Genomic DNA, 26,643 nt, shown 5'->3' on the forward strand with positions numbered 1-26,643 from the left:
AGTGAGGGAAGCGGGGTTAGGGGCCAGGAGACATAAAAATAAACACGCAATATAATTTCAAGTCAAATGCTATTAAAAAAACAAAGCTGGATTGTGCAAGTGCTGTAAAGAAAACAAAACAAGATTGTGCAAGGGTGTTGTGGGTGGAGTGGGGGGAGGAAAGGCGTGGAGCGTTCGAGGGGAGGGTGCCCTGGAATGAGACCGCCCGAAAAGGGAGCAGGAAGTCGGGAAACAGAAACTGAGCCTTTTCTCTTGGGCTGTTTCTAGTCCAAGTCTCTGAGGCCTGTGGAGGGAAGTATGGGGGCTTCTCTACCCCTTCCCTCCAGAGCAAGGGAGCCTGTAAGGATCGTAAATTCAGTCCGGGCTTGGGCTTGGGGTCACCGCCTCCACTCTCCTTTCTAACCCTCACTCTTCCTCTTTAGGGCAGATATGCAACCCCCCACCCCCCGCCAAGAAGAGCGACCGACCAATGGAGGGTGGCAGGGCAGGGACTGCGTGTTCCCCCGACCCCCAGCAGAATCTAATTCTCCTACCCAGTGAACAGATTAAGTAGGGGCTTAGGGGACCAGCGAGGCTAGGGTATACAAAAAAAAAAAAAAAAAAAAAAAAAAAAAAAAAAAAAAAGGACTTTTAAGCATCACTTGGTATTTGAAAAGAGCATCGCGGACCCATGGCGGAAGAAGCCTAACTGTTGGACCCCTTACATGCACAGTCCTGTGCGGTATAGTCTTTACTTTGAATTAGGGCGGGGTGCGGGGCAGGCAGGCATCAGCATTTGCGGTTTGGGGCTTCAGAGTGCGGAGTCGCAGCGATGGCACCGAGGCGCGCCTCAGCCTGCGAGCGAGTGGTTCGATCCGATTCCTTCCCGCCAACTGGGAGGCTGGGCCCGGCAGGCTGGACTGGGCGCCTGGGGGTCGTTCGGCGGCACAGCTCCCTCCGCCACCTCCCCACTCCTGTGGGCGACTCCACTCTTGACGCGCGCGGGAGGGGAAGGGCTCGGCGCTCAGGCGGAAAGACGCGGGCTCGCTGGACGGCCACCCCTCCGCAAAACCGCGAGTGGGCGAGTCCGTACTCGTGCGACAAGCGCCGCGACTTCCGGTTCCGATGACGGCGGCTCCGGAAGCCGGGGCCGGGGTTGCTGGACTAGGTGGGAGCGGGTGGGCTCCCTCACGCCGATCCGCCCCTGGGCTTGTTCTCTTCGTAGTCGTCGGCCCCGGGCCAGGAGCTGGAGTCCCACAGACTCATAGGACCCGGGTCCCGCCCTCCAACAGCCGCCTCAGCCGGGGGCGTCGCTCGGACTAAGAAGTCTCATCCTAGTTCGACGCGGCTGGGTCGGAGGTAACCAGGTGCTGACCCGGGGCCCGGCATGGCATTTGAGCAGTTTTCTTCATTTATAAGCGAAGGATATAAATCTTTTTGAAGGATGAGTAGGAGTTTGCCAGTCGTTTGCATGTTAATGCAGATGAAACTCCCAGTAGAGACTACTGTCTAGGGAAAATGGTGGGTTTTTTCCTCCTCCAGTTTTGGTTAATGAGAAAAGTTGTCAAATCTCACATAGGAATGTGCAGTGAAGGAAAGGAACAGGGTGATATGATAGGGTGACTGGCGTGAGGGAGGGACAGAGGGATCAGTGTTAAATACTGTGGTCTAGGAGAGCTTCTCTGAATAGCCGCCTGGGTTTTCTGGGTGGAATACCCACAAACGTTTCTATTTTTCCAGTTCATTTATTTTATTTTTACATTTTTTGAGTTAATCATACTTCTCAGCTTTGGTACCTTTATTTGGTCCATACAAGGCCTTTGTGTTTATTTATTTCTCCTTTGTATTTATTTACGTATTCCCTTTTCCCCCCATTCCTCCTCTCCACCTTGGGAAACCTCTCTGATGTGTTTGATGTATGTCCTTTTATTTGGGGGGTTGTATGCATATTTTTTGTTTCTTTTTTCTTTCTTTGTATGCATATAATTTTAATTCACATTCTGCCTAGACTTCATTTTCTTTCTTTTTTTCCTCTTCCATACCATGTTTTGGGATCTTACAGATGTTGTGTGGCTATATTTGGAACACAGTTTCTAAAATTCTACACAGGTTTCCATAGGTGCATCCCCCACATTGTACTTACTTGACTTATTGATTCCTCTATGTAGGTCCCCAGATTGTTTCCAACTCCTTGCCACAACAAACAGTACTGGGGTGAAAATCTTGCACCCATCTCCTTCCTCAGCTTTTTAAATACGATATCAAGATGCTGACTCGCATTTCCCTTTCATAAGCCTGGTATCTGTTGGTGTCTGAGAGGGCTAGACTATTTGAACTTGTTGAGGTCCTGATCTTTCTTGAACCATGTTTATTTTTGGTAAATTGTGATCTGGTTTCCAGACACTCTTGCAAACATTCTTTTGTGCTGCCATCTTCCCTACTTGATTCTTCTCACAGAACCTGTGGTCAATTTCGTGTTTCTTGTCATGACTACTGGTTGCTGTACAGTTATCCCAACGACAGAAATTTTCTGCTTTCCTTTCCTGGTGAAATAGTGGCCTGTTAAGCTGGTCTTGAGAGTACTTGTAATGCAATGTACTTAATAAGGGCTCTGAAGCCTAGAGCCAGACTGCTTGCTTGGCTTCAGTTCTCAGCTCCTCCACTTCCCAGCTGCATGACCTGGGGCAACTTATTTAATCTTTCTTTTTCTCATTTTCTCATCTGCAAAGTGGGTCTAATAATTGTGCCAGGGCAGGCCAGTTAGCTCAGTTGGTTAGAGCATGATGTTATAACATCAAGGTCAAGGGTTGACCTGCACGGGTCAACTGCAAAAAAAAAAAAAAAAAATTGTGCTTATCTTGTAGTGTTTTCGTGAGAATTAAGTAAATGAATTAATGCATGCAAAGTCATTAGAACAGTGCCTGGCACATAATAAGCCCCTATGAAATGTTAGCTATTAATAATAGCAATAACAATAATAATTACAGTATCATTTTAGACAGTTGTCCATGTTATATTTTGCCCATGTGTCATATCCAGTTATAGGGTGTTTGGGGATGGTAGGGAGAGCACATCTTCTGGACACCATAATTACAAATTCTAGTGTAATAGCATCAGCCATAAGGAGTGAGGGCATAAACACATCCCTCGGCCCTGGGTGCCAGTTCCCTGTCACTTGTTCCCTGTTTAGTAAGGAGACAGTTGCCACAGGGAGGCAAAGATGGTAGGGCCAGGAGTGTTGGTGCTGGTAGGAATGGGAAACAGAGTCTGGTGAAACTGAGAAGTTCCCAATGGTCACTTCTGACACAAGATTCTCTTTATATTGTTACTCTGTACGCTTCTTTGAGAGAATGGACAACTGGCTAGATTTGAATGTTTTGGTGGGACATATGACAGCCCTCTCATTTCAAATCCTGTAGGTGGAAGGATGGAAAGGGAAATAGACTCTGCACCAACATTTTGAAGATTGTCTATATGTTTAGTGTCAAAGGCTGCTCTGAAATAGAGCGGACAGTGGCACAGGGTGGAAAGGACTTGGAAGGGGGCCTGAATGGTAGGGAAGGTGGGACAAAGAAAGTCAATTTTCTTTCAGGGATATAAGGAGGCTGAAAGTTTGTGTTACACAAGAGAAGTTCTAGTCTGGTGGTGGAGGCAGGCCCTCAGACAAATCATTACCTAATGATCAAAACTGAAAAGGAGGGTGCAAAGTGAGAGTAGAGGGAGCCAGGGGGCGCAGGCTAGGGACAGCTGCTAAAGGAGATGACATCTGAACTAACTTGGGAAGGAAGGGCCAGTTTCTGAAGCAGTTGAGGTGAGGGGTGATAGCAGACCAGGGAGAGGAAGCAATATGTACCAGGGCATTGGAGCTGTGAGAGCGCAAGGGTTCAGGCTGGCTGGACACAAGGTGCTTGTCCATGGATGAGCAGCGGGAGAGGCTGAGGCTGGAGTGGTGGGCAAAGCCCATCAGTCAACATGGTTGGCATTCATTCCCTAGGCTGCATTTCCAAATATCAGCCATTCAAGGACTTCCTTCCTGGCTTATATCACTACAGTACACGGAAAACCAGTTCCACTAACAGTAAGAGAAGGTGGCCATAATGAATATATGAAAAATCCATGAAATATGACAATATGCAGTATATGGATTTCTAGTTAGATAGTGTTGCCTGCTGAGGGCTCTGCAAGGCCTGCTCTCTGTTTTGATTAAAAGGGAGATGAACGGGCCGGCCTGTGGCTCACTCGGGAGAGTGCGGTGCTGATAGCACCAGGGCCACGGGTTCGGATCCCATATAGGGATGGCCGGTTCGCTCACTGGGTGAGTGTGGTGCTGACAACACCAAGTCAAGGGTTAAGATCCCCTTACCGGTCATCTTTTTAAAAAAAAAAAAAAAAAAAAAAAGGGAGATGAACAAAGATAATAGAATGAAAAGAGTTGAAAATGCAGTAATTTTCTCACCATGATTCAAAAGACCCCTGTCCTTAGATCAGCCTGCATCCTCCACTGGGTATCCCAGCTGGGGAAGACAGAAGCTGTGGACAGATATTTTAAGTTAAGCAGTGAATTTCTGAGCATTGATATATATGGCAATGGGGAGAGGGATCTGGAGAAATGGTTGGGGAGCCCAGATGGGACCTGACCTAACCGACCCTCCCCAGGCAGAGGCCGCCATGGAGCAGTGTGCATGCGTGGAGAGAGAGCTGGACAAGGTGCTGCAAAAGTTCCTTACCTATGGCCAGCACTGCGAGCAGAGCCTGGAAGAGCTGCTGCACTATGTGGGCCAGCTACGGGCTGAGCTGGCCAGCGCAGGTAGGTGTCCACTCCCTGCTGAGAGCCCCACGCCAGCCTCCCTTGGACATGGGAGACCCGAGGTTACTTGGTGACAGGCTTCCAGAAAGATGATGATTTGGACATTGGTACATGCATCTCTAGGCCTCCTTGAAGAAGGGTATGCAGTTTCTGAGCTATTTCAAAAAGCCCAATAAAAATTGTTCATTTATCTGAGATTATTTCCATTTATATTTTATTTTTAATTTGCTTTTCTCTTTTCAACTTTTCAGGTGTTAAGATAATTTCAAATTTACAGGAAAGTTCCAAAATAGTTTACAGAACTCATATACCCTTCACCCAGCTTCACCAGCTGCTAATGTGTTGCCATATTTGCTTTATCATTTTATTGCATATTATTACTTTTTAACCATTTGAAAATAAATTGCAGATATTGCAGCCCCCTTTGCCCATCAATGTTCAGTGTGTATTTCCTAAGATCAAAGGCATTCACTTATGCAAATACAGAGTAATTATTAAGAACAAGAAATGAAACTGATATAATATTATCACCTAATGACTATAGTTCACATTTCTCTTTTGCCATTGTTTCAGAAATTTGCATAAAGCATTTTATTTTCCAGTCCAGGATCCAATCCAAGGTCATCCACTGCATTTAGTTTCTTTCTACTCTTTAGTTTTTTAAATCTGGAACATTTCCTCTGCCTTCCTTTATCTTTCCTGACATTGACATTTTTTTTTTTGTCTTTTTTCCGTGTCCGGCAACGGATCGCAACCCTCAGTGTTGCCCCCGTACCGGACCGGGGACCGGCAACGGGATCGCAAGCCTCGGTGTTGCTCCCGCGCCTCGCTCAGCCAGTGAGCGGGAGCCGGTCTGTATGTGGGATCCGAACCCTCGGACGGGAGCGCCGCTGCGCTTCCCAAGCGGCGCACTACCCAGTGCGCCACCGGGCCGGCCCAGCCTGACATTGACATTTTGGAAGCATTAACGACAGTCATTTTGCATAACGTCTTTCAGTCTGGATTTGTCTGATGTTTCCTCATCATTCAGGGTTTGCATTTTTGGCAGGAGTACTTTGGAAGCTATGTGCTTCTCTGTGCATCACATTGGGAGGCATGAGACATCAGTTCATCCATTATTAGTTATGTTCACTTTACACACTTGGTTAAGATGCCGTCTGCCAGGTTCCTCCACTGTAAAGTTCCTAATTTTTTCTTTGTAATTAATTAACAAGTAGTTTGTAGGAAGATACTTTGAGACTGTATAAATGTCCTGCTCTTCATCAAACTTCAGCCCACTAGTTTTGGCTTCCATAGATGATTGTTTCCTGAATCAATTATTACTAAAATGGTTGCAACATGGGTGATTTTTCCTGCTGTATCATTCTTTATACATTTATTGGTTGGCATTCAGCTGTAAAGAAGAAGATTCCCCTTCTCCTTTATTATCAGTTCACACTCATACAGATTCTTATTTTATTCAATGGGTTATAATCTATTACTGTTACTTATTTTAATGTTCAAATTGTCTTAGATTTGACCAGAGGACTCTCTGGTTCCTATGTCTTTTTTTTTTTTTAATTTGAGCTATAATTCACATACCATTAGATTCACATTTTTAAAGTATATAATTCAGTGGTTTTTAGTATATTTATGGAGTTGTGCAATCTCACTATCAAATTTCAAAAGGTGGAGGGTGCCTAGCTGGTTATCTTATTTGATAACACCAAGGTCAAGGGTTCGGATCCCATACGGACCAGCCACCAAAAAAATAATAATTTCAGAATATTTTCATCACCCCCAAAAGAAACCCAACCCTTTAACAGTCAGGACATTCCTCCCTTCCTACAGTCCCTGGCAACCACTAATCTTTTTATCTCTATAAATTTACTATTCAGGGCACTTCATATAAATGGAATCATACAATATGTGGTGTTTTGTGTCTGGCTTTCATTAGCATAATGTTTGGAAGGTTCACCCCTGTTGTAGCATGTATGAGTACTTCATTCCTTTTTATGGCTGAATAATATTCCATTGTATGAATATCCATATTTTACATATCCATTATATGATGGACATTTGGGTTTTTTCCACCCTTTAGCTACTATGAATAATGTGTGGACATATGTTTTCATTTTTCTTGGGTATGTACCTAGGAATGGAATTGCTGGGTCATATGGTAACTGTTTAACTTGACAGTCAAATACACAATTGTGTGTGATGTAGTAGATAAGCTAAAATAAATTACTTAACATACATTAAGTGCCAAACATCTTCATTTCACAGCAACCTACAATATTACAGATGAGGAAATGAAGGCTCTGAGATATAAACTGACTTGTCCCACTTGACTAGATTGAACCAAGTCATTCAGTTAAAAAGTGGCAGGATCTGGAATAGAAGCTAGGCAGTTCTCTCTGGAGTTTAGGTCTGCCTCCTGGTCTACCAGGCTGGCATTTAGAATACAGGGAGCAAATACAGGGTCTGTGTCCTACTCATTCCACTGTTTTTCTGCAGCCCTCCAGGGGACCCCTCTCTCAGCTACTCTCTCCCTGGTGATGTCCCAGTGCTGCCGAAAGATCAAAGACACTGTGCAGAAACTGGCTTCAGACCACAAGGACATTCACAGCAGCGTGTCCCGAGTGGGCAAAGCCATTGATAGGGTGAGCGTGTGGGCAGCCCCAGGCCTGTGGGTGGGAATACTCTGGAGCTAGTGTGTACAGGGCTTGGCAGAAGAGCAAGTATGAGTGCCCAAGTCACAGGGCCCTTTCTCTCCTCCTTGTCAGAACTTTGACTCTGAGATTTGTGGTGTAGTCTCGGACGCAGTATGGGACTCCCGGGAGAAGCAGCAGCAGATCCTGCAGATGGCCATTGTGGAGCACCTCTACCAGCAGGGCATGCTCAGTGTCGCCGAGGAGCTATGCCAGGTAACAGGAAGGTGCTGAGAGGACCTGCCTGTTCTCCTTTTTATCTGATAGTTTTCTTTCTTTTGAGTCCCTGCCATTCTTTAAATAAATTTATTCTAGAAAGGCAGTCAGTCCCCCTGCCATAAATAGAGGTAGTTCTGAAAACATATGATGAAAAGTAAAGTTACTAATTTCTAGTTAGAGCTGATTTCCAGCCATGGTTCTGACCTGAGACCTGATATCCCTTTATTAAAAAGGGAGATTGGTGAAATGACAAAGTAGTACTTGCTAGGTGTTAAAGACACTCGGGCAGTAAAAAGTAAAGTATATTTTCCCTTAATGTAATTAGGAGGATTGAAAAGGAATAATTTTCTCACCGTGCTACTCAGTGCTAGGCCTGGGGGCTGTCTCTAGTACTCCAGTGATGGGGTGAGGTTTGCAGTCTGCATTCTGCATTCTGGGAGGTCAGCATGTCTCACTCAGCCTCCCAGAACTGAAATAGGAACAAGCAGCTGGCAGGAGACCATGGCTCCTCATGCAAATCCCGGCTCCTTCCAGCCTGTTTTTGGCAGATGAGGTTTTATTATTATTGCCTGACAGAGAATTTTGGAAACACTGCCTTCCAGTGGTGGGATCTCTCTCTCTCCCCACAGGAATCAACACTGAATGTGGACTTGGATTTCAAACAGCCTTTCCTGGAATTGAATCGAATCCTGGAAGCTCTGCATGAACAAGACCTGGGGCCTGCATTGGAGTAAGGAGGCCCTTGGGTGGGCCGGGGGCACTGGGCCGGTGGCCACTGTGCCCCAACCTCTCAGGGCACAGGGCTTGTCTGTGGTCTTCATTTCACCCAAATGTACTTGATATGCCCCAAGCTGTGGCCTCACACAGGCTTTTGGAGTCCTCCTCTCAGGTCCTGGCTCTGCCAGAGCCCCTTTTCTAATCCTCCACAGCTCCACACTAAACTGGCCCCTTTCTTCCCAGATGGGCCATCTCCCACAGGCAGCGCCTGCTGGAGCTCAACAGCTCCCTGGAGTTTAAGCTGCACCGATTGCACTTCATCCGCCTCCTGATGGGTGGCCCTGAGAAGCAGCTGGAGGCCCTCAGCTATGCCCGGCACTTCCAGCCCTTTGCTCAGCTGCACCAGCGGGGTAAGTGCCCAGGCTGCTGAGGCTGGTGCTGCTGGGGTCCAGCAGATGTCAGGATGCGTTGGGTTACATCAGGTTGCCAGTCCCTGTGTCAATATGGAGTGTATGTTACCCAGATAGCTCCTGAAAACCCCAACCTGAAAATTTCTGTAACTCCTCATTGTCTACAAGGTGAACTCTATAAATTCAAGCCTCTTCCTCACCCACTTCTGCCATACCTTTTTAGCTTCATCTCAGACCACTCCAGGTCCTCAGTGCCTGCCAAGTGCCCTGCCCTCTCGTGCACTCTGCCTCATGTCTCTCCCCACCTAGAAGAGCCCTGATTGTTTTTTGTTTTTAATAGAAAAAGAGGCATAACAAATTTTATGCTAACTTGCTGAGAGAGGGCAATGCCTGGGGGAATGGCAAGAAAGTGATTGCTCAATAACCCAGTGAGGTGCAGAAGCTTATATACTGTTCTTCATAGGTGTATTAGTCTGTTTTGTGTTGCTTATAACAAAATACCTGAAACTGGGTGATTTATACAGAAAAACGAAATTTATTTGCTTACAGTTTCTGAGGCTGGGAAATCCAAAGTCCATCTGGTGGTGTCTGACATTGCAAGAGAGTGGAAACAGAGAGAGAGAGACAGACTCTCCTCTTCTTTTAAAGCCCTCAGAACCATGCCCCTGACCACCATTTTTAATCCATTCACTACTGCATGGTCCTACAATCCAATCACCTCTTCAAGGCTCCACCTTTCAATTACCATAATAGGATTTCCCACCCTCTTAACAGTCACAGTGGGGGCTAAGTTTCTAATACATAAAACTTGGGGGACACAATTCAAGCTTCAATGAATTTTGGGGGGACATAATTCAATCCACTTACAATAGGGGAGGGGGAGATGGGGAATGTAGACAGTTCTTCTGAGGGACAGTAAATCCTTTAATGGAATTTCAGTAGGCCTGAGAGACAGATACTGTCCTGTGAAAAGGTCTTTACAGGTATGGTGACCTCCTAGTTCCCCTACTCGTTTTAAGACTCATCTGAGCATCTCCTCTGGAGCATTCTTCCTGAGCCCTCTTCTTTCACATTAGGATTTCTAAATCTGTCATTTGAGTCTCACCTTCAAGATGCTCACCAGTAGTAATCCACACTGTTATTAACTTTTTTCTTTAGCCCCTCTCATATTTACTATTTAAAATCTTATTTTAAAATAACTATCATGATAACCAAGCAGTGTTTAAGCTAGATACTGCTGCCTCCTGAAAGCCTGAACCTGGGATCTATTATGTTAAAAAGGGAGATTAACTAGGGTTAGAGAATAGAGACATTAGCACCAACCTGAGACTCATTCCTTCATGCAATCAGAAGGATGGAAAGAGAACTGGAAAGGAACTCTCCTTCCTACCAGTTCCAGGTAATCCCTGTCCTTGTTCTACAGAAGCAGCCCAGAGACTCCACCTCCTCACTGGATTTAGAAAAAAATCACTTTTTGGGCCGGCCCGGTGGCACACTCGGTAGAGTGCGGCGCTTGGGAGTGCGGTGGCGCTCCGCCGAGGGTTCGGATCCCATATAGAGACTGGTCTGCTCACTGGTTGAGCACGGTGTGGGCGCGACACCGAGGGTTGCGATCCCGTTACCGGTCACGAAAAAAGACAAAAAGGAAAAAAAAGAAAAAAATCACTTTTGATTGAGGATATTTCAACCCCTACTCAGTCTGGTCAGGGGCCTGGAAGCTGCTGGGCTCAGCCTGGCTGACAGTATTACGCTTTGCAGTCCTGTGCCCCCTTAGGGGATGGACCCAGAGCCCCTGCACGCCCTGAGCTGATGCCTTGGTTGCCTTGTAGAGATCCAGGTGATGATGGGCAGTCTAGTGTACCTGCGGCTGGGCTTGGAGAAGTCACCCTACTGCCACCTCCTGGACAACAGCCACTGGGTGGAGATCTGTGAGACCTTTACCCGAGATGCTTGTTCGTTGCTGGGGCTTTCTGTGGAGTCCCCCCTCAGCGTCAGGTACAACCCAGCCCTGTGATGGCAGCACAAGTGGGAAGGTAGGGAGGGAAACGATTTTGCTAAGGCCCTGCCAGGTGCTTTCACAGACTTAAATGGGCTTTTTTAGTCATTTTCAAGATAGGAATTATCTGTTTTTACAGTTAAAGAAACAGATTAGGAAGAGTTGTGGCCCAAGGTCACCACAAAGTCAGTGGCAGGGTCAGGGTTCCCATTTTGCAAGGTCTCTTGAATGAGGTCCCTGCCCCTCCTGTAGCCCACCTTCCTCACAACCTCATCTCTCAAACACCACTTCCCTTCAGGGGAGACTTGAGTAGCTAAGTAACATATATTCAGAGCTCCTGCTTCTAAGTCTCCTTCTCAATAGCATTCTTCTCTCAACCTCCGCACCCCTAGGAGCTAGAGGTACTGTTGTCCTCATTTTAGATGAGAAAATGGAGGTTCAAGATGTGAATATACTTGTCTCAGGCTTCATGAGGATAAAGGGCACTTGGACCTGAGGCCAGAGCCATACACTCCACCGCAGCAGACAGTGTCACAGTGCATTTTACTCACACTAGTTATGGAATCTAATACTCCACCCCAGTATGGTGGGTTGACTCCACTCTGATCTAATTTGTTCTGGGTTCAGGTTGTAGAACAGTATTTTCCAGCAAGAATACCATTGGTAATTTAGACCAGACGATTCTGTTGTGCAAGACTGACCTGTGCACTATAGGGTATTTTGTATCTGAGGTTCCAGCCAGTAGGCTACCTACCCCTGTGTAATCGTCATGAGAACTGAATCCCCCTCCCCCATTAAGTGTCCTAGTTGATTGATAGCCACTGTTAGAGAAGTGTATTATGACAACAGAGTAGGGCAGATTCTACAGGTGTGCTGGGGCCTTTCTGAATTGATCACTGTCTCCCAGTCACACCAAGGACTTTTCAGTGGTTTGGATGAGCAGACATCTGCCCCTGGAGCTTCGTTTTGTCTTTTCCATAGGTTCTCAAATTTGGGGTGCATTAGAATGACTCTCTAGAGTTGGACATACATAACTACATATGTGCCATTTTATGGAACAATCTAAGGAATCTTCAAGGACTGATTTGACCTGACTCCACTTTAGAATGGGTCTCAAGTCCTGTGCCGAAGACATGGTGTGCTGGTCCTTTTGTCTTGTCAGCTGGGTCCCTGTGGTCTGAGCCACTCCAGCCCCTGCTCTTTGTTCTGCAGCTTTGCCTCTGGCTGTGTGGCGCTGCCTGTGCTGATGAACATCAAAGCTGTGATTGAGCAGAGGCAGTGCACCGGCGTCTGGAGTCACAAGGATGAATTACCGGTGAGGCCTGGCAGGGGGAGGTATGGGCAGAAGTTGCTGGGGAGGATAGCCATGACAGGAAGTGGAACTCACCCGTTTGCTGGCCTCCCCAGATTGAGATCGAACTAGGCATGAAGTGCTGGTATCATTCAGTGTTTGCGTGCCCCATTCTCCGCCAGCAGACGTCAGATTCCAACCCTCCCATCAAGCTCATCTGTGGCCACGTCATCTCCCGAGATGCACTCAACAAGCTCATCAATGGAGGAAAGTAAGTTCCTCCTGCTGTGCTCCTTCTTGGTACTGAGCTGACCTGCTGGCCACCCTGAGACACTTGTTTGTCCTCCCTTTGCAGGCTGAAGTGTCCCTACTGTCCTATGGAGCAGAACCCGGCAGATGGGAAACGCATCATATTCTGATTCCTGCCTGGAAGGAACTTTGTCGGAAGGGGTTTTTCACCCACGAGACTTGGTCTGTCTCGGTAGAGTGGTTGGCTTCAGTGGATCATGGTTCGTTCTAGAGCACCTGGCTGAGGAGTGCTACCATGGGGAGGGGCTGGACCAGCCCTTTGGTAGAGGCTGATGAAGGAGATGAACCAACCCACACCAGGCAGCTGGCTCCTTTGCTGTAGAGAAAGGGAAATGCTGCTGGCCTCTCTTACTACTGCTCTGTCTCTTCTTGTTGATATCTGCCATTGACTTAGTAGCAGCTGACAGAGCAGCAGAGGACTTGGCCAGCAGCAGACATCTCTCTGCCCTCAGCCATGGCTCTTGCTGCCATGCCAATGCTCATGTACACTCCTGTTCCTCAGCCCAAGGGTGTCCAGCTGTAGCCCATCTCCACCTGCTGTACAGCCTCAACTGTGTGTACCCATTTCCCACTGTACATAGTCCAAGTTTGAACTGAATGCCATTGTTTTATAACTTTAAGCAAATATATTTACAGCCCTTCTCCTTACTTCTCCTGGCCAGCCTTTAGTGTCACTGACAAATAATTAGTACCTGTGTCTACTGCTTGTAAGTATTGGGCATGGCTAAAAGCATGGCCAACTACAGTGAGCAGGCAGAAAGAACCCAACTCGCATCTGATTGGGGGGAAAACTTGGGAGATGTCAAACCCTGGGTGCTTTTACATATACATATGTAAAATCTTATTACCTCCACGTTAGAAATCAGTACAAGGGGATTTAGGAAGATGAAATGACTTACACAACAGGGCTCATAGCCTAGAAAGGAGAGAGCTTTGGAGTTTTTAACCTGATCTGACCCTCATGCCCAAGCTCTTTCCAGTTTATTCCAGGGTGCTTGAAGCCTGGCTGCTGCACTGAGTCCTGTGTGGGGCCTTTGACAGCAGGAGGGAACTTAAGTCTAAAATGTTTAAAGGGGCTGGGTTACCAGAAGAGATGTATTACACAGGAGAGATGACCTGGGGTTTTATATTTAGCTTTGTATTATTTAAAATTTACCATGTGGTGGGTAAATTGCTTCCGTAAGCCTCACAGTGGCATTTGAAGTTCCTGGGGGAAGGAGACATTCCTCTTTGGGAATGGAGGTGTCCCTGACATAGGAGCTGCAGGCTTCCATGACATGGGATCTGGGCCCTGCTGCCTTATCTTACAGCTCCCACCCACCCTGTAAGTGGGAACTGAAAGCTCTGGAGTGAGCTGCAGAATCAGTTCTCAGCTTGAGCCTATGAACCTGGCCCTGGGCAGCCAGAAATTAGCACTGAATGCTCTTAAAGTCCTTTGGGTTCTCTGGTGGGAAAGGCTGTTTCCACTCTTTCCTGCCTGCCAACTCCTTGGCCCCATCAGCAGCTGCTGCTTAAGAAAACACCCACAGTCTCACATTTTAGTCTTAGCATTTACTTCCCCCACTCCACATTTTTGGAACTGTCTTCATGTAGGCTCAACAGGAAACAGCACTGACGGAGAAGGCATTGGCTTTACTTTCATGAAATAGCTGTTGAAGTTGTCTGGGAAGAAGACGTGGGAACAGAGAGATGCTATGAGTGTGGACAGCAGGAAGGCAGCCAGCCGCCCCCCGCCAGTCCAACAGTTTCCAGAGCAGGTGCCAAGTGCTGCCCATTCCTTCACAGGGGTGGGGGCAGGGCCCGCACCTCCTCCAGGCACTCGTCATAGGCCTCCTGATATTCCTCATGGGGCTTGACCATTATCACGCAGGTGGGGCGCTTGGAGCCTGCTGCTGCACCCAAGTCCTACAAAGGAAAAAAGATGTTGAGAGAAAAGGTCACACAATCTGTACGCTATAGGGATTCACACACTGATGACCCATCGGCCTAATCTTGCCCACAGCCATGCTATTGGGTCCACATTATATTTAAAAACATTTCAAATTGGTTTCTATCATTACTTTTTTTAAAAACTTTTTTGGTGGCTGGCCTGTGTGGGGATCTGAATACGTGACCGTGATGTTATAAGGCTGCACTCTAACCAACTGAACTAAGCGGCCAGTCCTGGTTTCTATCATATAAACTCAGGCAAACTTTGGAAAGGCTCCAGCCCAGCAGGGACTGTCCCCATAGGCAGGGCTTATGCTCTTCAGGTCCCTGCCATTCCCCACCCCCTGTGCCCCAGATCTGGGCCCTGCTATGTAAGGATAAGGACACACTTCCTCTGAGCATGAACCCACCTAACAACTGACACAAGTGAAGCATCTTAGCTTATAAAGCATGTTCACATACGTCTGTTTTAATTCTTACGGTCCACAGAGGAGGGGGCTTTCAGTTTACAATAAGAAAAGTGAAATGCAGACATAACTTATCTGCAGTCCCACAACTAGGAAGCAGTGGAGCTGAGAATCCACGGTGGCCTGTCTTAACTCCAGCTCACCTTCTTCCCACTGCAGACCATGTCCCAGACCCCCTCTCCCAGTGCTGACCAAGGTCAGGGGGCTGCGTGTTCCTCACCGTCTTAGAGGGGATGTAGACATAGGGCAGGTTCCGGTCCTCACACAAAACTGGGAGATGGCAGTACACCTCAATGGGCAGTGTGTCTCCTGCCAAAACCATGATCCTGAAATGAGAGAAACCAGTTATTCTAGCTTGTTCCTTCCCTCTGTCAGTTGTAAGATGCCCCCACCCTCCAGGAGCCCACAGTGTAGGGCTGCCAATCTTTGAAGGAATGCAAAGTTGTATTTGGTGAGTGCATTCTTCTGGGGAGGTGATCTCTCTTTCTTGACAACATGTAAATACCACCAAAGTATGACAAGTGGTATAGTGCTGGGACAGATGAGGTATGGGAGGGGTGCTGAGAAGCAGCTCAGCTCTCTTTGGAGAGTCAAAAAAAGGCTTCAACTAGAAGGAGATGCTTAAACGGAAAGCTGAATGATGAATGCCTGTTAGGCAGAACATGGAGGGGCTGGGAACCGGGAAAGCACGATGCTAAGGGCATCAGAATGGCACCAGATACAAAGGGGCTGTCTGGAGCCTTGGATGGCTTTGGAATCCATGGTGGGGGTGGGAGAGCAGGGGATACACCCGAGAGCCTTGAATGCCAGGCTAAGAAACCTGAGTGACAGGGAGCCCTCAGCTAGGGTTCCTAGCTGGCAAGGTGTCTGGTTTCTGGGACAAGTGCCTTAGAAACCCTGAAGATAAAAAAGGAAGAGTCTGTTCTCCAAGGATGGCTGACAGGCAGGAACAAGGAAGGAGCCCTTGATTCAAAGTACTGCTTCCACTCCTAGTTTTCCTTTGGCCTGGTGGGCCCTCCTCTTCTGCAGGTTTCTCTTCCTTTAAGTAGCCTTTAACTGTGGGAGTTCCTCACAGCCTGATCACAGCTGCCTTCTCCTCTCAGTACCCTCTTCCTGGCTGACCTGACCCATGGCCATGATGTCTCCCAAATCTATTCTCTCCAGCCTGGCCCTCTTTCTTCCAAGCTTCAGACTCATATAGCCATCTACCTATTTGTCAGTTTGGGGGAGGGGGAATCGTGTCTCCATGGCACCCATAAAACCTGTCTAAAACCAAACTTGTGGTCTTTCCACACAAACCTGGTCCTCCTCCACTGTCCAGAATCCCAGAGAATGGACCCTCTGTCCATTTGGCTGGGCATGCCGGAATCTAGAAGTCACCCATACCTCCCCTCTCCATTCTGAAAACCCTCTCAAATCCATCCCCTTTAATTCTATCTCCACTATCATCTCTTCTGGGTTACAGTAGCCTCCTATCTGCGTTTTCCCAAATCTACTCTTGTTTCTCTAATTCCTTCCTCAATTGGCAGAAAAATCTTGAGGTGTAATCATAATTATGTCACTTCCTGGCTTTAACCCTCAGTGGCCTCCCAAAGCCTGAACAGAAAACCCAAACTTACCATGGCTTACAAGGGCTCAAAAGAAGGTAGCACCTCTGCCCACTACTAACTTCTCTCCTGCCCTGTGGCCCACTCTTTCTTCTAGCAGGACACAACCACACCCAACCTCCAGTTAATCCCTATGTCTTCAGATCTCAGCTCAAATGGGAAGGCTCAGGGAAACTTTCCCTGGTGCACTCCCCCCTCCTCCCAACCAGGTGAGACTCCTCATTGAGCATAATTGCTCAGGGGGCATTATTTATCTCGTGAGCACCTACAGTGTACTAGACACTTCTGGGGATAAAACAGTGAGAGGCCCTGTTCTCAAAGAACTTACCCTCTGGCCTGAGTGGGAAATACAGAGAATAAAGATGTAAACAAGCTTTAGATTCTCAAATGCCAGAAAGGGAGTAGGATAATGAAGTCATTTCTCAGTGCATGGCTGTCTATCACAGCTTGTAATTCTGTTTGTGTGTGATTATCTGATTAATGCCATTGTCTACCCTTAGCATAGTGCCTGAAAAAGAGTAGACTCTCAATAAAAGGTCGCTGAATGAATGAAGCTGAAGTCTACCCTAAGTGAGTTGGCTTATACAGTTCGCTTCTCTCTGGAATTCACTTTGAGCTCGTGTAAGTACTGAAGGGAGTTTACTGGCTACTTGATCATCATCTGTATATGGGGCTGAGACCGAGTTAACCTGACTTTTCCCGAGCACCTACTAAGCAAGGATTCCTTTGTTACCGTTTAGAAATGCAAACTCCGGCGAAGGAGGATTCTTACCCTTTCTCGCCTTTGTTGACAAACTTCTGAACTTCCTTCACCCCGCGCCGAATCTGCTTCTGCTTCACGGCTGCAACGACAGAAGAGTCAGTAGGAGCCTCGCCCCCGGCCCGCGCCTCCCCGGCGACCGCCACACCTTTCTTGATGCATTTGTAGAGCTTCCGCGTGAGGCGGCGAGAAGCCAGCGGCTGCGCGATGGGGTTCAGGTTGACCAGCAGCTCGTGGTAAGTGCGCTCTCCGCAGCACGCTTCCGCCTGAGCCTCCGGCCCGTCCGGATCAGCCTTTATTTTGGTCATCGCAGCAGTCGCGACAACCCAGTTCCCTCCCCCGAGGCGATTCCACGCGGCCGGCTACTTTAGGAACCACTTCCGGGTCGCCGGTCAGGAAAGTCTCCGACTCTGGGACCAACCGTTGACGCTCAGCTCCTTTGATATAGAGCGGGAGAGGGGCGGGGCCTTTGCCCTGGGGGCGGGGCGGAGGGAATCTGAGGCGAGGGGCGGGGCCGGGGAGGCGAGGCGGGAAGAGGACGCCCGCTTCCGCTCGTCGGATCGCGCCGCGTCCCGGGCACCCGGAGCGGGGAGAAGGCCGTGCGTGTGGGGGCGTGACCACGTCTAGCGGGCTGGATCCTTGCGTAAAGGGCGGGGGCTGCTACCGGGGCGGAAGAACGGGAGTCGTGTGCCCAGTGTGATTCCAACCGCCTTCAAGTGTCATCCCTCCGCTGGACAATGGGGAACCTGGTCAGGTCCCGGGGCCTGGGTGGGTGGCTGCCCTGGGTGCCGAGGTTTATGTTCAAGGTTTCTTTCGTTCTTGCGTAATTTCTCATACTTTGCTTCCGCTCTCCTGGACCCCGCTGCGCGGCTACGAAAGATACAGAGCCTGGGATGCCTCCACTCACTGAGAGCCTCAGTCTGTACCGTTTCTCCTCAGAGAGCTCGTGGCTCGCTCCCTGTCTTCCCACAGGAATCTGCCCAAACGGCGCCTGTGGGAGAGACTCTTCTGATTCCTTTATCAAAATTGTAGTCCCCTCTGACCTCCCACCAGCATCCCTTGACCCCTGTTTTCCCCGTAGTCCTCACCACCGCCTGACGTTACACGTATGGAAGGCATCGCTGGGCTGGGGTTGAGGGGAGGACAGCCTGAGCGCAGCCAAGAACCCTAGGAGGGAAGGCATTCGCGGTGAGGTTCCCCGGTGGGGATAAGGGAGAGCTCTGAGCAGGCGGCCAGTTCGGATGTATCCGTAGGGGATTAGTGGACAGTGACACAGGAATGGGGTAGGGGAATGAGCTGGCCTAAATTCTGGTGGCTCTTGATATCTCTGCGTTTTGAAACTCTGGGTGTATACTAATTAGATAATTGCTACACGTTAATTGTCTTTCATTCTGTGGCAGGCCCACCATTTTGGGGGCAGTGGAACAGGCCAGTTAAGTGGAAATTTAGAAATTTTCTCGCACCTGTGAGAGCACAGGTCAGTTAAACCAACTTAAAAATTAACCTATTAACCCTAGAACCAAGTGCAAAGTCATTAAATAAAAAACAAGTAGGTTTTTTAAAAATTTAGTATTTTAAGAAAAGTTATGATGCAATTCATCCTAACCTTACACCCCAAATAATTTTCACAAATAGAAAAATGAGTCATCGATGAACACATGTTATAAAAGCAATAAGAACAATTTGAAAGCAAGTAAAGTTTGTATATACAATGTAACAAAAAACTGATCTTTTAAACATTTTTATTTTGGATTTTTTTCTTCTTTTTTCTGGTGGCTGCCCGGTTCAGGGATTTGAACCCTTGACCTTGGTGTTATAACACCAAGCAATAACCCACTGGCCAGTCCTTCATTTTGAAATTTCTTGACAAAAGATAACCCCTTCATGAGCTTTAGGACCTGTGATTACTGTCAGTTTTGCCTTACTGCTGATGACTTTGCTGTACCATTTCCCACCCCAAACTCTCCCCACCCTTGTCCCTCCTCTTTGGTAGTATAGTATTAGTTCTGGCCCTCCCTGGGAAGCCCTCCCCAAGTTGCATGTGAAGCCTGTAAAAGCAGCCCTATGGCTTCCTATGAGCACACAGCTAGCTGGCAGGGCTTTGCAGGGTGATTTTGTGTTTCTGTTTCTGAATGGTATTTCAGCCTTGTAGGCCAGATGAAAATGCACCAAGGGAGAAGTGCTGCCAGATGTGTGCACAGAGCATGATGAACTCTATCCAGCAGAGTGATGGAGGATTTCATCCCCAAGAAACCCAATTCAAGCAAATTCAAGCAAATGTGCTTGACCGACCTCACCGAAGGCCTCAGTTGTGAAGCCCCTTCAGTTCTTATGTGGAAGGAAGAAGTTAACATTTATGTGCCAAGCACATTACATGTAATATCTCATTCAATACTCACAAAAAATACCTTTCTTTTTACGATTTACTGAGATAAAGGAGAGTATCTTGGCCCAGCTCACACAAAGCTGGATTTGAACCCAGGTCCACTTTGTCTTCAAGCCAGGACTTTGCCCATACCTTGTGATTTGGCATTTGTCATTACCTCAAAGGATATGAAACCTCGATAGTGAAAGTTTAGGAAACTCGGCCTGGCCAGGTGACAAGTGTCACCTTTTTGAGCCTAATGAGAACAAAGTAAGAAGAACAAATTGGTCCTCAGAAAACCACACCATATATTTCCTTTTTCTCTTTCTCTCTTCTGGTGGCTAGCCAGTACAGGGATCAAACCCTGGACCTTGGTGTTTATCAGCACCACACTCTAATCAACTGAACTAAACAGCCAGCCTTCCCACACTGTATATTTCTTTCTTTTTTTTTCCTTTTTTTTTTTGTCTTTTTTACTGACCGGCAACGGGATCACAACCCTCGGTGTTGCGCCCGCACCACGCTCAGCCAGTGAGCGGGAACCAGTCTCCACATGGGATCCGAACCCTCGGCGGGAGCGCCGCCGCGCTCCCAAGCAGTGCACTCTCCAGTGCGCCACCGGGCCGGCCCCCACACTGTATATTTCTAAAGCTGGGCTCAGGGACCTGTGCCAGATCCTAGGTGATTTGTGTGATTTTACTGATTTTGTAAGAATGGCTACTTGAGCTTACTTGGAGCAGTGCAAAGTAAGAACATAATGGCTAATAGGCACTAGCTCAGGCCTCTAAATGACAAATGACTTTGGGCAAGTCATTTAACCTCTCTTGGCTTCAGAGCTCTGTCTATAAAGTGAGAAAGTTAGACCTAGATGGACCAAGGTCCCATTTTTTAAAAAATTGGGGAGGTTTTTAAAAAATTGAGATATAACTCATATACCATATGGTTTGCCCACTTTTTTTTTTTTTTTTTTTAAAAGATGACCGGTAAGGGGATCTTAACCCTCGACTTGGTGTTGTCAGCACCACGCTCAGCCAGTGAGCGAACCGGCCATCCCTATATGGGATCCGAACCCGGGGCCTTGGTGTTATCAGCACCGCACTCTCCCGAGTGAGCCACAGGCCGGCCCGGTTTGCCCACTTTTTTTTGTCTTTTTTTTTTTCCGTGTCTGGCAACGGATCGCAACCCTCAGTGTCGCGCCCGTACCGGACCGGGACCGGCAACGGGATCACAACCCTCGGTGTTGCTTCCGCACCTTGCTCAGCCAGTGAGCGGGAACCGGTCTGTATGTGGGATCCGAGCCCTTGGCGGGAGCGCCACCGCACTCTCAAGCGGCGCACTGTAGCAGTGTGCCACCGGGCCGGCCCCGGTTTGCCCATTTAAAGGGTACAACTCAATGGTTTTTAGTATTCACAGAGTTGTATAACCACAATCAATTTGAGAACATTTCATAATTTTAAAAAGAAACCCATGTATTAGTCTATTTTGTGTTGCTATAAAAGAATACCTGAGACTGGGTTATTTATAAAGAACAGAGTTTCATTTGGCTTACAGTTCTGGGACAGCTGCATCTGATGTGGGCTGCAGGCTCTTTATACTCGTGGTGGAAAATGGCAGGCAGCATGCAGCATGCACGTACAAGATCACATGGTGAGAGGAAGCAAGAGAGAGAGGAGGTGCCAGGGTCTTTTAAACAACCAGCTCTTGGGCCGGCCTGTGGCTCACTCGGGAGAATGCAGTGCTACTAACACCAAGGCTCCGGGTTTGGATCCCATATAGGGATGGCCGTTTAGCTCAATAGGTGAGCGTGGTGCTGACAACACCAAGTCAAGGGTTAAGATCCCCTTACCGGTCATCTTTAAAAATAATAAATAAATAAATAAATAAATAAATATAAATAAATAAATAAATAAATTAAAAAAACAAAAACAAAAACAAAAACCCAGCTCTCTCTGGAACTAACAGAATGAGAACTCAGACACTACCCCCACCACCTAGGGACAGCATTAATCCATTCATGAGGGATCCACCCTCATGACTCAAACAGCTTCCAGCACTGCCACATTGGGGATCAGATTTCCACATGAGCTCTGGGAAGACAACATGTCCAAACTCCACCACTCTTTATCCTTTAGCTATCATCCTGTCACTCCCTCATCTTCCCTAAGCCCTAAGCAACCACTAATCTACTCTCTATCTCGATAGATTTCCCCGTTCTAGACATTTCACAGAAATGGAATCATGTAATATGTGGCCTTTTGTGACTGGCTTCTTTCACTTAGAATTATGTTCTTTATTTTTTATTTTATTTTTTTAAAGATGACCAGTAAGGGGATCTCAACCCTTGGCTTGGTGTTGTCAGCACCACGCTCAGCCAGTGAGCGAACCAGCCATCCCTATATAGGGGATGGCCGGTTATCTACTGCACTCTACCGAGTGAGCCACGGGCCGGCCTTCTAGAATTATGTTTTTAAAGTTCATCCATATTGTAGCATTTATCAGTACTTCATTATTAAATAATATTCCATTGTATGGATATACTACATTTTATCTATTCATGAGGTGATGGATTGGATTGTGTCCACCTTTTGGCTATTGTGAATAATGCTGCTATGAACACTTGTGTACACGTTTTTGTGTACCCTCTTGGGTTTAGACCTAGAACTAGAATTACTGGGTCAAATGGTAACTGTATGTTTAACTTTTGGGGGAACTGCCAGGCTGTTTTCCAAAGTAGCTGCACCATTTTACATTCCTACCACCTGTGTACAACGGTTCCAATTTCTCCACATTCTTGCCAATATTTGTTACCTGACTTTTTCACTATAACAATCCTAGTAGGTATGAAGTGGTATCTCATCGTGGTTTGATTTTGCATGTCCCTGGTGGCTAATGATGTTGAGCATCTTTTTATGCGCTATGGGCCATTTCTATACCTTCTTTGGGAAAATGTCTATTCAGATCCTTTGCCCATTTTTAAATTGAAGATGACTTTTTAAATTGACTTTTAAAAAAATAAAGAGGCTTTCTTTTTTTAGAGGAATTTTAGCAAAACAGAGTAGAAGGTACACAGATGCCCCATATGCTGTCCAGCCCCACACATGCACAGCATCCCCCATTATCAACATCCCCCAACTCAGTGATACATTTGTTACAATCAGTGAACCTGCGCTGACACTCATTATCATCCAAAGTCCATAGTTTTCATGGTTCACTCTTGGTTTTGTCCATTCCATAGAATACATGCATAATGTATTCTATGTATAATAGAATGTATAATTCTATAGGACATGTATAATGACATATATCCATCATTATAGTAACATAGAGAGTAGTTTCACAGGCCTAAGATTTTCTGTGCTCTGCCTATTCATCCCAAAGTCCTCCCTAACCCCTGGCAACCGCTAATCTTTTTACTGTCTCCATAGTTTTGCCTTTTCCAGAATGTCATCTAGTTGGAATCATGCAGTATGTAGCCTTTTCAGATTAGCTTCTTTCACTTAGTAATATGCATTTGTTTCCACCATGTCTTTTCATGGCTTGATAGCTCATTTCTTTTTAATGCCGGATGTAGCAATGTTTATTTATCCATTCACTTACTAAAGGACATCTTTGTTGCTTTCAAGTTTTGGCAATTTTGAGTAAACTTCTATAAACATCCATGTGCAAATTTTTGTGTGAACATCAGTTTTCAACTCCTTTGGGTAGTTATAAAAGAATGCAATTGCTGAATTGTATGGTAGGGATATGTTTAGTTTTGTAAGAAACTGCCAAACTGTCTTCCAAAGTGGCGGTATCATACTGCAATTCCACCAGCATTGAATGATGAGTTCCTGTTGCTCCACATCCTCACCAGCATTTGGTCTTGTCAGTGTTCTGAATTTTGGCCATTCTAATAGGTGTGTAGTAGCTTAATTGACTTTTTAATTTATCAAGCTAGATGCTGGGCCAGCCCGGTGGCACACTCGGTAGAGTGCGGCGCTTGGGAGTGCAGCGGCGCTCCCGCTGAGGGTTCGGATCCCATATAGAGACCGGTCCGCTCACTGGTTGAGCGCAGTGCAGGCGCGACACCGACGGTTGCAATCCCGTTACCGGTCACGAAAAAAGACAAAAAAAAAGCTAGAGACTTACTGAAGTCAAGTAGAAGAAAAAAATAAAACTATACATTTTGTGCAATTTATTGGAAATCTGTTTTAATTCTTTTGGAGGCCAATTATGCCACATATTAGTCAAGATGATGGATGGAAATCCACACCCCAGTCTGGTTTCCTTAGCAGCATTGGAGTCTCCCCAGAAATGAAGCCTGAAGCCTTTTTACAGAGAGATTTCAAGCAAGGGCCTAAGGAGAAAGGGACCAGTCAAATGGGATCCTAGAGGATGGAACACAACTGCTTGGGACACACCATACTGTGTAAAGCTGAGAGCTTAGAAAAGTCAGCTTGGCACTTCAGAAATTGGGTTTCTTCAGGGTCCAGATTTTGGTTTTGGAATTTAAAATTTATTATCTTAAAGGTGATACTGCTCAAAATATTTCAGATAGTATTCGTATAAGAATATAAAGCGAAAAATTTGCTTTATCAATCATGTCCTGCCTCTCCCCTCTCATTCCCCATCCTGTCCCCAAGTGCCCAAAGTGGGGACAAGGGATTCTGGGAAGCTTAAGCCTCCCACAAAGGGATTTGAGTCTCAGTACTTCCTTTTGTTCTTCCCCATGATACCATTACTAAGAAACAGAAAATAAACCAACTTTTTTCCCAATTAAAAAAAAAGAATATGGGCCAGCCTGGTGGCGCACTGCTACAGTGCGCCGCTTGTGAGCGCGGTGGCACTCCCGCCGAGGGTTCAGATCCCACATGCAGACTGGTTCCCGCTCACTGGTTGAGCGAGGTGCGGGCGCGACACCGAGGGTTGCGATCCCGTTACTGGTCAGTAAAAAAGACAAAAAGGAAAAAAAAAAAAAGAGTATAAAGTGAAAAGTTAAACATCCTTCCTCCCTAACCCGTATTTCCCCCATTTAGACTCTCCAGAGCTACTCACTATTAAGTTTTTTGTGTACATATGCAAGTGTATATATATAAGAGGGTGCTTTAAAAAGATTGTGGAAAAATAGAATTGAAAGATAGTATGAATCTTTCCATTAACTTGTTTTGTTTTGTTGGCTGTCTGGTATAGAAATGGAACCCTGGACCTTAGTGTTATCAGCACCATGCTCTAAACAACTGAGCTAACTGGCCAGCCCTTCCATGAATTTTTTCAAGTACGTACGTACACACACACACACACACACACACACACACACACTCTCTCTCTCTCTCTCTCTCTCTCTCTCGGTCTTCTGTATCCATGGGTTCTGCATCCATGGATTCAACCAATCGTGGATCAAAAATATGTGGGGAAAAAAAATTCCACAAAGTTCCAAAAAGCAAAACTTGAATTTGCTGTGTGCTGGGTATATGTTGGATCCATGAGAACAAAGTGATGTTGTGTCGGCATTGTGTTAGGTATCATAAGTAATCTAGAGATGATTTAAAGTATACAGGAGGGGCTGGCTAGTTAGCTCAGTTGGTTAGAGTGTGGTGCTGATAATACTAAGGTCCAGGCTTCCATTCCTGTACTGGCCAGCCAACAAAACAAAAATAAAGTATACAGGAGAATGTGCGTAAGTCATATGCAAATATGTGCCATTTTATATAAGGGCCTTGAGCATCTGTGGTTTTTGGTATACACGGGGGATCCTGGAACCAATCCCCCAGGGATACCAGGTGACAGTTATATACAAGGGTACTTCAAAAAGTTCATGGAAAGATTTGTATTATCTTTTAATTATGTTTTTCCATGAACTTTTTGAAGTATCGTCATACATATATATATATTTAAACATACATTAAATATAATATATTATTCTGGCAATTTTTGCACTTATCAGTATACCTCAGGAAATTTTTCTATTTCCATACAGAGATAAATCTCATTCTTTTAATGCCCCACTAGCATCACAAATTATGGCTTTCCATAATTTGTCCCTATTGATGGACCTTAGTTTGTTTTTGGTGTTTTTACTATTTGGAATAAGGTTGCAATGAGTGTTTTGCAATGTCTTTGGTACTTTTGTGAATCTGTGCATGGTATACATTTTCTATCATTTATGATTTTGATATACGTGGTACTGTTGAATTGTCCTCTAAAGAGGTGTAATTTACAATTGTTCTAATAGTATCTCTCAAATGCTTGCCAAGACTGGATTTCAGCAACCTTTTTTTTTTTTTTCCTTTTTGTCTTTTTTACTGACCGGTAACGGGATCGCAACCCTCGGTGTCGCGCCCGTACCGGGGACCGGCAACGGGATCGCAACCCTCGGTGTTGCGCCCACACTGCACTCAGCCAGTGAGCAGAACCCGTCTCCACATGGGATCTGAACCCTTGGCGGGAGCGCCGCTGCGCTCCCAAGCGGTGCACTCTCCAGTGCGCCACCGGGCCGGCCCACAGCAACCTTTTTTTTTTTTTTTTTTGTCTTTTTTCCGTGTCCGGCAATGGATCGCAACCCTCAGTGTCGCCCCCGCACCGGACCGGGACCGGCAACGGGATCGCAACCCTCGGCGCTGCCCCCGCGCCTCGCTCAGCCAGTGAGCGGGAACCGGTCTGGACGTGGGATCCGAACCCTCGACGGGAGCGCTGCCGCGCTTCCCAAGCGGCGCACTAGCGCAGTGAGCCACCGGGCCGGCCCCCACAGCAACCTTTTTAAAAAAATTTACGTTTCTTTAATTCTGAGAAGGGCTGAAGATTTTATATTTTTATGGGTCATTTGCGTTTCTTTTTCTGTGAAATAACTGCTCTAATTTTTGTACAGTTTTTCTATAGGGTTGTTTCATCACTTTAGAAGAGCTCTTTGTACTTTAAGGAACTTTTTTCTCTTCTTGATGTATGTATGGCAAATATAGCTAGCTAGGTAGAATTTTTTTAGTGACTTTGTCATTAGTGGTAAAAAAAAAATTGAAGTGAAGGGCCGGCCCGTGGCTCACTTAGGAGAGTGCAGTGCTGATAACACCAAGGCCACTGGTTCGGATCCCTATATGGGGATGGCCAGTTAGCTCACATGGGAG

General features: G+C 46.6%; 2 protein-coding genes across 7 annotated transcripts; one reads left to right on the forward strand and one right to left on the reverse strand.

The window, feature by feature from the left end:
- The first annotated feature begins 1,161 nt into the window (after positions 1 to 1,161).
- On the forward strand, positions 1,162 to 13,066 carry RMND5B (required for meiotic nuclear division 5 homolog B (S. cerevisiae)). 5 transcript variants are annotated; one of them, XM_008570906.1, is made up of 10 exons: positions 1,162 to 1,346; positions 4,636 to 4,786; positions 7,283 to 7,428; positions 7,552 to 7,692; positions 8,325 to 8,425; positions 8,656 to 8,822; positions 10,652 to 10,817; positions 12,031 to 12,133; positions 12,226 to 12,380; positions 12,465 to 13,066. In XM_008570906.1, exons 2-10 carry the CDS (start codon positions 4,648 to 4,650, stop codon positions 12,526 to 12,528), a joined length of 1,182 nt encoding a protein of 393 aa, XP_008569128.1. In that variant the 5' UTR covers positions 1,162 to 1,346; positions 4,636 to 4,647; the 3' UTR covers positions 12,529 to 13,066. The 5 variants fall into 5 exon arrangements, with proteins under 5 accessions (XP_008569128.1, XP_008569129.1, XP_008569131.1 ...); XM_008570907.1 differs by having other exon boundaries at positions 1,162 to 1,338; XM_008570908.1 differs by lacking the exon at positions 1,162 to 1,346 and adding an exon at positions 1,429 to 1,500 and having other exon boundaries at positions 4,640 to 4,786.
- Positions 13,067 to 13,949: 883 nt separating this feature from the next.
- NHP2 (NHP2 ribonucleoprotein) lies at positions 13,950 to 17,571 on the reverse strand. Of its 2 annotated transcripts, XM_008570913.1 has the most exons (5): positions 17,330 to 17,571; positions 17,194 to 17,263; positions 15,035 to 15,140; positions 14,225 to 14,323; positions 13,950 to 14,080 (listed from the first exon to the last, which is right to left on the reverse strand). In XM_008570913.1, the coding sequence occupies exons 1-5, from the start codon at positions 17,487 to 17,489 to the stop codon at positions 14,057 to 14,059; spliced, it is 459 nt and encodes a 152-aa protein (XP_008569135.1). In that variant the 5' UTR covers positions 17,490 to 17,571; the 3' UTR covers positions 13,950 to 14,056. The 2 variants fall into 2 exon arrangements, with proteins under 2 accessions (XP_008569135.1, XP_008569134.1); XM_008570912.1 differs by having other exon boundaries at positions 13,950 to 14,323; positions 17,330 to 17,569.
- Between the last annotated feature and the right edge of the window lie 9,072 nt (positions 17,572 to 26,643).

This window comes from Galeopterus variegatus, unplaced genomic scaffold, assembly GCF_000696425.1.
Source record: "Galeopterus variegatus unplaced genomic scaffold, G_variegatus-3.0.2 Scaffold641, whole genome shotgun sequence".
Taxonomy (NCBI): domain Eukaryota; kingdom Metazoa; phylum Chordata; class Mammalia; order Dermoptera; family Cynocephalidae; genus Galeopterus; species Galeopterus variegatus.